Below are 11,416 nucleotides of genomic sequence, written 5' to 3' on the forward strand. Positions count from 1 at the left end.
ATAGTTAAAGGTAAAATACACCACTGGATACAAAACAGCCTGCAGTTTTTCAATCTATCTTACTTTTCTGTTATCTGTTATCAGAGGTTATAAGGCTATGTATATGTTTTTCATTCTATGTTATCGAGGTTATGAGAATGTGTATATATTTCTCAAGAGGGTATGAGTTTATGTACATGTTTCTCATTCTACATTAACTGAGGTTATGAGTTTATGTACATGTTTTTCATTCTACCTTACCTGAGGTTATGAATTTACATGTGTACATGTCTTTCATTTTTGGTTATCAGGAGTTATGAGATTGTGTACAGGTTATACATTCTGTGGTATCAGAGGTAAGGAGGTTGTGGACATGTTTTACATTCTATATTATCTGATATAATGATGTGGTGTACATGTTTTACATTCATCGTTATTAGAGGTTATGAGGTTGTTTACATGTTTCATATTCTGTGGTTTCAGAGGTAATGAGATTGCTTTTTACATGTTTTACATTCTGTGGTATCAGAGGTTATGAGTTTGTGTACATATTTTACATTCTGTGTTACTAGTATCTTATATTATGATGTGATGTACATGTTTTACATTCAATGTTATTAGAGGTTATGAGGTTGTTTACATGTTTCACATTCTGTGTTATCAGAGGTAATGAGGTTGTGTACATGTTTTACATTCTATGTTATCATAGGTTATGAGGTTGTTTACATGTTTCATATTCTGTGGTTTCAGAGGTTATGAGGTTGTGTACATGTTTTACATTCTGTGTTAACAGAGGTTATTATAAGTTATCTACGTTCATATCCGTACATATGGATATTTTAACACCCTGAAGTATCCAAGTACACCCTGAGGCGCAGCCGAAGGGTGTATAGGGTACTGAAGGGTGTTAAAATATCCATATCTACAGATATGAACGTAGATAACAAATTTATCCCCGGTCTTAGTCTAAATCTGGCGATTTTTAGAGAATTTCGACCACAAAGTTTAACGTGAAAGCAACGTTTTTTTCATTTTTTAAATATCTTTTTATGAAATTTGGGAATCTGACATATTTTTAATGGGGTGTAGGGTACTACCTTTGGTAGAACCCTACATGTTGACAAATATAAGACGTTTTTAAACTAGAGACAGAGAAACTGAAATGGGTCAAATTTGGCGCGCAATGTTGTGAGAGTTACATCATAAATGGTGTGATGTCAACGTGGGTCATTTGCATAGCTAGGTCAGTAGTACCATTCATTGACAATGTGGCAGCATAGTGATGCATTTACTAAAATGAGTGCAAATAATCGATATAATAAGATAAAATCGTTATTGGATTAAGTATTTAATTATACAGACATCATGGAAAATCTACAGAATTCGATATTTCATAAGGAACAACCATGGAACTAAGGAAAACGCGCATGAAATTCCCTGATGTAATGGGTAGCAACGTCCGGGGATATGGGTTAGCAACACCCAGGGGCTATTGGTTTTGTAACGACGTGTGTTAACCAATCAAACTCCTAGATATATACTAAGCCGGGGATAAGAGTTTGTGTACAAGTTTTTCATTCTACAAAATTTTATGTAATCAGAGGTATGAGTTTTGTATAGTACATGTTTTACATTCTATTTTATTGGAAGGCATGACTTTATCTACATGTTTTTATTATCTATTATTAGAGGTTATGAGTTTGTGTACATGTTTTACATTCTGTGTTATCTGATATCATGATGTTGTGTACATGTTATACATTCTGTGTTATCAGAGGTTATGAGTTAGTGTACCTGTTTTACATTCTGTGTTATCTGATATCATGATGTTGTGTACCTGTTTTACATTCTGTTATCAGAGGTTTGAGTTAGTGTACCTGTTTTACATTCTGTGTTATCAGAGGTTATGAGTTAGTGTACCTGTTTTACATTCTGTGTTATCAGAGGTTATGAGCTTGTGTACATGTTTTACATTCTGTGTTATCAGAGGTTATGAGCTTGTGTACATGTTATACATTCTGTGTTATCAGAGGTTATGAGTTAGTGTACCTGTTTTACATTCTGTGTTATCAGAGGTTATGAGCTTGTGTACCTGTTTTACATTCTGTGTTATCAGAGGTTATGAGCTTGTGTACATGTTTTACATTCTGTGTTATCAGAGGTTATGAGTTTGTGTACATGTTTTACATTCTGTGTTATCTCATACTATGATGTGGTGTACATGTTTAACATTCTGTGTTATCAGAGGTAATGAGTTTGTGTACATGATTTGCATTATGTGTTATCAGAGGTTATGAGTTTGTGTATATGTTTTACATTTTGTGTTATCAGAGGTTATGAGTTTGTGTATATGTTTTACATTTTGTGTTATCAGAGGTTATGAGCTTGTGTCTATGTTTTTCTTTTGTGGTATCAGAGGTTATGAGTTTGTGTATATGTTTTACATTTTGTGTTATCAGAGGTTATGAGCTTGTGTCTATGTTTTTCTTTTGTGGTATCAGAGGTTATGAGTTTGTGTATATGTTTTACATTTTGTGTTATCAGAGGTTATGAGCTTGTGTCTATGTTTTTCTTTTGTGGTATCAGAGGTTATGAGTTTGTGTATATGTTTTACATTTTGTGTTATCAGAGGTTATGAGCTTGTGTCTATGTTTTTCTTTTGTGGTATCAGAGGTTATGAGTTTGTGTATATGTTTTGCATTTTGTGTTCTCAGAGGTTATGAGCTTGTGTATATGTTTTACATTTTGTGGTATCAGAGGTTATGAGTTTGTGTAGGTGTTTTACATTCTGTGGTATCTAATATTATAATGTGGTGTACATGTTTTACATTATGTGGTATCAGAGGTTATGCGTTTGTGTACATATTTTACATTCTGTGTTATCTGATATTATGATGTGGTGTACATGTTTTACATTTTGTGTTATCAGAGGTTATGAGCTTGTGTATATGTTTTTCTTTTGTGGTATCAGAGGTTATGAGTTTGTGTATATGTTTTACATTTTGTGTTCTCAGAGGTTATGAGCTTGTGTATATGTTTTTCTTTTGTGGTATCAGAGGTAATGATGTTGTGTACATGTTTTACATTTTGTGTTATCAGAGGTTATGAGTTTGTGTACCTGTTTTACATTCTGTGTTATCTGATATTATGATGTGGTGTACATTTTTAACATTCTGTGTGATCTGATATTATGATGTGGTGTACATGTTTTACAGTCTGTGTTATCAGAGGTTATGAGTTTGTGTACCTGTTTTACATTCTGTGTTATCTGATATTATGATGTGGTGTACATTTTTAACATTCTGTGTTATTCAGTGGTTATTTGTTTGTGTGCTTGTTTTCATTCTATATTATTAGAGGTTATGAGGTTGTGTACTATTTTACATTCAGTGTTATCAGAGGTTATGAGTTTGTGTACCTGTTTTACATTCTGTGTTATCTGATATTATGATGTGGTGTACATGTTTTACATTCTGTGTTATCTGATAGTATGATGTGGTGTACATGTTTTACATTTTATGCTATCAGAGGTTATGAGCTTGTGTATATGTTTTACATTCTGTGTTATCTGATATTATGATGTTGTGTACATGTTTAACATTCTGTGTTATCAGTGGTTATTTGTTTGTGTGCATGTTTTCATTCTATGTTATTAGAGGTTATGAGGTTGTGTAATTGTTTTTCATTCAGTGTTATCTGAGGTTATGAGTTTGTGTACCTGTTTTACATTCTGTGTTATCTGATATTATGATTTGGTGTATATGTTTCACATTCTGTGGTATCAGAGGTTATGAGTTTGTGTACATATTTTACATTCTGTGTTATCTGATATTATGATGTCGTGTACATGTTTAACATTCTGTGTTATCAGTGGTTATTTGTTTGTGTGCATATTTTCATTCTATGTTATTAGAGGTTATGAGGTTGTGTAATTGTTTTTTATTCAGTGTTATCTGAGGTTATGAGTTTGTGGACATGTTTTTCATTCTGTGTTATCAGAAATTATGAGTTTGTGAACATTTTTTTCGTTTTATTTTATCAGTGGATATAAGTTTGTGTTCATGTTTGACATTCTGTGTTTTAAATGGTTATGAGGGTGCATTCATGTTTTGCATTCTGTGTTATCAGAGGGTTATAGTGTTAATCATTATCTTGTCTTTAAGAACATGAGGATATCATGATATTTTGCACATTCTTTTCTGGTTTTTTTTTTAATCCTATACATTTATGGCATCGAATCCATGCAACACCAATGGTCATGTGAGCTTTAAAATCCTTATTCAATACAAGTCATGCTTTATCATGATATAAACATTGGGCCTTATCTTTTTCCATTGAAGCACTAGATTGACTTACTGTACACTTTGAAGCATGGTTATCATCTACACAATTTATCATTTCATCTTGGTCATCTTGATTGGACAATTTTGTCACCTGGTCCACAATTTGTAAAATATTTTCCCACTGATACTTTTTATAGTAATGTGCAATGTTGTGTCATATTAATAACTTATAGAATTGAGTATGGAAATGGGGAATGTGTCAAAGAGACAACAACCCGACTATAGAGCAGACAACAGCCGAAGGCCACCAATGGGTCTTCAATGCAGCGAGAAACTCCCGCACCCGGAGGCGTCCTTCAGCTGGCCCCATTATAGTTTATTTTTCCAGACTAGCTTCCTCATTAAATTAAAACCAAAAGGCAAAGTTCTTTTTTTTATATTTAGATCAAATTTTATTTGAACCATAGTAAAACCACATAAAATGTGTTCCATCAGTATATCTTTGGTAATACATCAACAAAATTTTACTGCACCCCTAACTCAAAAATTTATTTTTTAAGTTTTCTACAAAAAGTACCAAACTTTTGATACCATTTTATCCTAAGTTAATGCTTACTGATTTATATAGATTTAAGTTTAGTAGATAACTACTTTTCATTTACTTTAATCATTTTAATTCTTAGCCAGTCCACCTTTTATATTATATACAGTCACAAAAAATAGAAATGTCATTATTTTTATAAGGTACTTGAAAAAAGTACAGTTAGTAAGAAGCTTGATTCTACAGTTTATAAATGAAATCTGCAGTACATGTATATTTTGTATAATCTTTTAGCACCAAGAACCGTTTAGTCCTAGTACATATGGATTCTTACACAACATCAAACACTTGAGAGAGTTGGAATATTACAAGATTGAGGTTTAGCATGCATATAAAGTGTTTAGAATTAAACTGTCTAGGGCAAAGAAATGAGATAAAGTGGTCAAATCTATTTTTTAAATGATATTGTATTTTGCTATTTTGTTATTCTGGAAAAAAATGTGTTCTTTCTACTTGATGTCCTCAGGCATGGTCCCTTTTTTTTGTGCATCACATTTGCAAACCCAGAGAAGGCAAGGAAGTTAGATGGTATAGTGAACTATAATCAATCAGAAACTGAAGCCAAACCTATCATAACTGGTAACAAAAACAATTGTCCATGAAAATATAAATTAAAGAAGTGTTTTATAAACACAATGTAACAAGTAATCATTCAAAAAGCTTAGAAGTTGTTTTATTTTCATGGATTCCTAATTGTTTGGTTACAGAAGTTATAACTGAAATGTTTTCTTATCAAGTAAGATAGTGTGTCTAGGGACTTAATATATATATAGAGAAGATCATTCATGCAATGTTTTTGTCTGTAACATCAGTTCACATGGGAACAGTTCATGTCTATTCCATTGTAGATGATTTAGAGGTTGTAGCCTTTGTTTTTACTTGTACTGTTGTATCAGCTAGTTATGTAGCTGATTTATATGTTAATTGATCGAATTAGAGGTTATCCATATATTTTCAATGAAATTATTTATTAACCTTTTTTAGTTTAGCTTTTAATAGCATAATTAAACATTATTCATTTATTCTTTTATTTGTTTATGATGAGTCAAGCATGTACATATAATATTTCTCAGTAGGATTCCAATTTTTATTGACCATAATTTTGGGTTGTTTTATGCTTATTTTGTTCTCATATTTGTGCAATGTAGTAATGTAAAGGTTTTTTGTAATTATCCCCTCTCATAAAATATCATGTAAACTCTACACAACCTAATGAAATTGTTCAGAAAAGGTCAAAACCCAAAGAATAGATCCTATCAAAGAGTTAAACATTTTGGTAATGTATAAGTAATAGGACATCTATATTCAGTGTCTGAAATGATTATAAGGTGTTCATGTAATTTTGACAGGGTTCATATGACCTCGACCTCATTGTCATGGTTTATTTGTCAAAATTATGTTTTCATGATAAGGTCTGCTTCTCAGATACTATAAGTTATAGTTTGATTATATTGGGTGTATAAAATGATTGCAATGCTTACAAGTCCTGCCTAGAAGGGTTCATCTGACTATGATTTTATTATTCATGAATCATTTAAAGGGGTAAATTCAGTAAAAAATCTCCCATTGACTTTAATGCAAATCTATGTCTTGAATTATATTTTTACCTGGTTTACCTTTAGAAATCAGAAGCTTTCATATATCATTCATTAAAGTACAAGTGTAGCCCCATCTTTTGCAACAATAAAAACATAGGGTCATGCGGCATTTTTGGGCCTTTCACATGGCCTTGTTTACAAACACTGTAGATTCGCACTAAATTCCTTTACTGACCCCATTACTTTTCAACCCTGTAGTAAAAAAATAAGTGCATTCAGCATTCATTTTTTTATTTTTTTCAACCCTAGTTTTGATCCATCTATAAAAAAAAATATTTATTGCAAAAATTATCTACCATCAGAAAATGACTTCTCTCCCCCAAATGGGCGTCCCTGATGATGCATATTTATTTACTGAATTGACCCCTATAATATTTCCATTATACATTTTATAGTACTAGACCTTGATCTCAAAAGACTTTCAACATAAAATTCAATCATAATTAAAAAAGCAGTCAAGATATTTCTGCATGTGCACTGTTGTTCTAGTTTCTATGCGATCAATTCTAGACATAATTTATGGAATATTTTAACCTGAAATATAAACCTTCATCTACATATAATTACATTACATGTATGTTTCATTATAATACGTTATTTTGATTGGCTAACAGCAATCTCGTGTCATTCTGAAATTAACCTTCATTTCAAAATGAAATGTAACATTCATGATGACACGAGCTCCCACAATAAAGTGCACAGGTAAATAAAATAAAAACTTGATAGAAATTGTGTTTTCATGATCCTAGCAAAAAAATTTAATTATAAGTATTGAATGCTTCTTTTAGTAATTTTATACGGTTGGCTTTGATCATGCGCACATTTTTAGAATGAAGCGGGGAAATATTATGTACTTTGGTCAATGCTTTAACACCCCAATAAATTTACAAAAAGAAGCATTCATTTCTTAATTAATGCAATATAAAAAGATTTTGTTAACCCTTTATTGAATATGAATACATGATAAGCTTGAAAACTATCACTTAATAAATAATGATTTTTTTCAAAAATTAAAGCAAGGAAAATCTTTTCTGGTCAGTTATTTATGAAGAGATTGTGTGCTTCGTTTCCATTCAATTTAGTTATATGTTGTAAGCCATTAGCATTTGACAATTTGTATAGCAGTGTAGTTGTTTCTAACACAAAAGATCAATAATTGTCTTACATGTTATCTAGCCTTGTTATTTCAGTGTGAAATTAATTTTATCATTAATCTGAGTGTCATGAAGCATATTTCCTTTCATATGAACCCTTGAGATATTCTAATGCTGTTAATATGAAACTACTGTGAAAGTACTCATGAATTGAGGTTGGAAAGTCATTGCATAGTTGTCACATATCTTTGTTTCATCAGATCCATATTTACTAAGATAAATCAGTTTGCTATACATTTGTTTTTTTCCCACAGTACCGGTAGTTATGCTTTCCCCAGCATATATTTTTGCTATTGTCTTAATTTTTCTCCAAAATTCTAGAATTTATTTAAGAAATGATTCTTTCATGCCATGCTTTATGCTCTTTTTAACATGGGTAGGCATTATATTAGTCAATATCTTTATACCGAGCGTTAGCGAATGGCATGATAGAATTATTTCGATTCTGATAGGAATATTTAGAACTTTTGTACTTCGAAGTGGACCTATAATACACATTCAAAAGGCAGCCATTTTGATTTGATGAACGGAAAACTTTATAGAAAATCAACAGTTTAACGATAAAAAAATTAACATATACACATAAACTTACTTTTAGAATGATTTTATTTAATTTCCTAGCGAGCAACACCAACAAAACTGTCCATTTCGACCCCCGGCGTTGTTCAAAATACAACTGACGTTGCAATTTCAATTGTGACGTCAATCATGTGCAGCCCATATTTTATTGTAATTAGAACATGGCTTTGTTTCCAAAGCGAAAGAAGGACGTCATATTAGAATTTAGATTTAGTTCATTCATTTTATGCAAGGTTATTTGAATATAGTTCAATGTACTGTTTGTTTTCTTTCTTCAATGATTTGTATAAGCATGAGAGATAATTTCATGAAGGGTTATAGATAGAATATTATTATGAGTTTTGATTGAAAATAGCAATTTGGGGGAATATAATAAATATTGATGGATTACTATAAGATTATCAACAGTGAATTATTGCATTTATTCTTAATTATATATTTTTTTTTCAGAGAAAAATTAATGTATGAGAAACACAGACATGATCAACTAGATCGCCAACAAGCCCCGCCCCTTCCTGACAGAAGAGACAAAGGGGAAAAAGATTCAAAAACATGTTCTGTTATGTAAAAAACTAAGTTAATGTGAATTAATACCATTATTTATGGTCATGTGATTAGACAATAATTTAGTTAATAATTTTTTTAATTTTTCCGTCCATTTAAGACAAGAAATAAAGATTTTAGTTCAACTTATGTGCTTGATAGTTATCTATTTATAATAAAGTGTTTAGGTTATTTTCCGTCCATTAACTTTTTGTTTATTAAAAACTATTGTTTTTAAAATGTTTTTGCATTTCATTGTTTTGTAGGAACTTTTTATATGTTTCATTTTAATTTAATTTTCTCTGTATAAATATAGCTTCAAAAAAAAGGTTATCTTTTAGGAGGAGGAAGAGTTTGTTGTATTCCTTTTTCCCCATTACATCATATATATACCAAAATAAGACAAATTGTCTTATCATACCCCCACCCCCCTTCCCCAAATGTGGTACTTTTGTTTGTCCAGTAAGTTTTTTCATTTTGTTAACGTAGCTTTACATAAATGGACATCCAGACAAACAAAACTTACCAGGCAGCATCAAGTTTTCTTCTTTTTTTTTTTTATTTATTTTTCAATTTCCTTTAAAAAGTCCTCTTCATGACCCTTCATTGCTTACTTACATGTGTGCATTTCAGTATGTAGCTAATAACAGCTTGTGACATTCTTATACTTGATTTAATCTGTAAAATAAACTGTCAATTAAACTTGTTCATTTAGTTACAAGTGACATATTTAAATTCCTTAATGGTATAAGAAAACTGCTGCATTTTATATAGCAATTTAAGTAGACTATGCATTTGTGTATTCTGGCCTCAGAAATTACAAGCATGATCTTCATACTCATTCTCGGAAATCAACCCATCAAAATACTGGATTTGGTGTTTCAAGCACAAATTTTGTACTTCGAGTACTGGCAAAGTAAAGTTTTATGACCAAGGGTGCTGGACCAGAGAATCTAATTCCTTATGTATGGCACAGACCATTCATCTTTTATGAAGGTATGGAGAGGCATGGGTGTTTTTCTGGGGACATGCAGACCTTCTTGGGGGACTACAATGAAAAACAAACTATTTTTTCATTAATATACAGGAAAACAAAATTTTATTTGAAACCTATTGTTGAATTTATTTCTTTTCCAAATTTTAAATTGAAACAAACTTTTTTTTCACTTCCCTTCTTTAACAAATTATTTTTTTAAGAATGGTTGGTGACTAGTACAAAATAGTATAAAGGACAATTTGTGTTATCAAAATTAGTCTGTGATATTATTTCTTATCTGTCCAAACTATTGTTAATTCAAAAATGTTTGCATGCATTATTCATTACTATTGTTGACGAATGGACACAAACGTCAGTTTATTTATTGCGATTTCAGGAAATGCTGCATACAAATACATTATGTAATGGCTATGGAAATTTAAAATATGAATTTTATTTGTACGAAACATATCCTGTCGCAATTTTTGTAATGAATAAAAACATCGCAACTATTTTTGAATTTACAGTAATTTACAGTTAATTGCTTTATGAAATAAACTGTTAGTTGTGTGTTTTTTTTCTTTTTAATCTAATAAAAAGTTGCATATTGAAAAGCAGGAAATCAAAACTGTAGCTTTTAGAAATGAATGCCTATGAATATGATAGTAATACGTTTTACACCAAAGATGAAACCCAGTCTGATAATATTACTTTATTGTATATAAATGTTTCTATACTGGATTGATTGTATTGTATTTTAATTAAGAAAACTCTGGCTAAAACATTCCAAAGAAATGAAAAAAATGGAAAAACAAGAAACCATAAAATTCTGTTTCATTATAGGGATGTTCTAGCTTCTGTTTTAAAATGTTAAGAACTAAGAACTTCTGTGACAAGTGAACACCATGTGATCATATAAGTTGCATTCATTTATAATGAGAAATGAAGGATTGGATCGTGTACATTACAGATGGAACATATGTGTGTTTATAGAGCAATTGTGAACAGTTATTTTCTGAACTGTTGTTCGCGATGAACTTTAAGTTCTTTTAACAGTCTTTTTTTTTTTGGCAAAGTTTTTTCTACATTTCTGAATTAAACCTCATGGGGAATTAGATATTAAAGGTCAAGGTTGTATTTTGCCCAGTACTAATGTACCCTCGTACCCTCAGCATCTACGTAACGGTTACTTCTCCAGGTATAAGAGCAAATACTGATCTGCTCAGAGCCTAATTAATGTGTCTGGGTTGGTTGACATGTTTCCCTTAGGACTGATACCTTGTGAAATAGCACCTTTCAAAATCTGGCTCAGCGTGTCAGTCTAGTACTAGGCAGGGTCTATATTCATACCACATTATCGTATATGCATTTAATTTGCCACTGGACAGTAAACAGCTGTCCGTACCTCCATATACATATGCATGCATGTTCTCGGGCATTTCACTGATACTGATTGACATACTGAGAGAACTAACGCACCTACGGTTCACTAACCTTGTAACACAGGATAAAGTTTGAGTACCATTATTTTTTTTGTTTAAATCAAATAAAGTTTGTAGTAAAGTAAAAGCCCACAGTACATTTATCAAGTTCACTATTTAAAATGAAAACAACAGTTAAATAGTAACATATATAAACAATAAATGAAAAACAGAAATAAAAGCGCTGTTCCTTTGCTTTTTGTGTGTCTTTTACTGATTTTT

At 31.0% G+C, this 11,416-nt stretch overlaps 1 protein-coding gene across 6 annotated transcripts in view; it reads left to right on the forward strand.

The window, feature by feature from the left end:
• LOC127736175 (FK506-binding protein 5-like) overlaps nucleotides 1-10,283 on the forward strand; it is a 59,233-nt gene extending 48,950 nt beyond the window's left edge. For all 6 annotated transcript variants that reach the window (XM_052246739.1, XM_052246744.1, XM_052246743.1 and 3 more), the window contains one exon: nucleotides 8,645-10,283. In XM_052246739.1, coding sequence (XP_052102699.1) covers nucleotides 8,645-8,762 — 118 coding nt within the window. In that variant the 3' untranslated portion in view covers nucleotides 8,763-10,283. The remainder of the gene's footprint in view (nucleotides 1-8,644) is intronic.
• Nucleotides 10,284-11,416: the final 1,133 nt, after the last annotated feature.

Source organism: Mytilus californianus, unplaced genomic scaffold, assembly GCF_021869535.1.
Source record: "Mytilus californianus isolate M0D057914Y unplaced genomic scaffold, xbMytCali1.0.p SCAF_3, whole genome shotgun sequence".
In the NCBI taxonomy this organism is placed as follows: domain Eukaryota; kingdom Metazoa; phylum Mollusca; class Bivalvia; order Mytilida; family Mytilidae; genus Mytilus; species Mytilus californianus.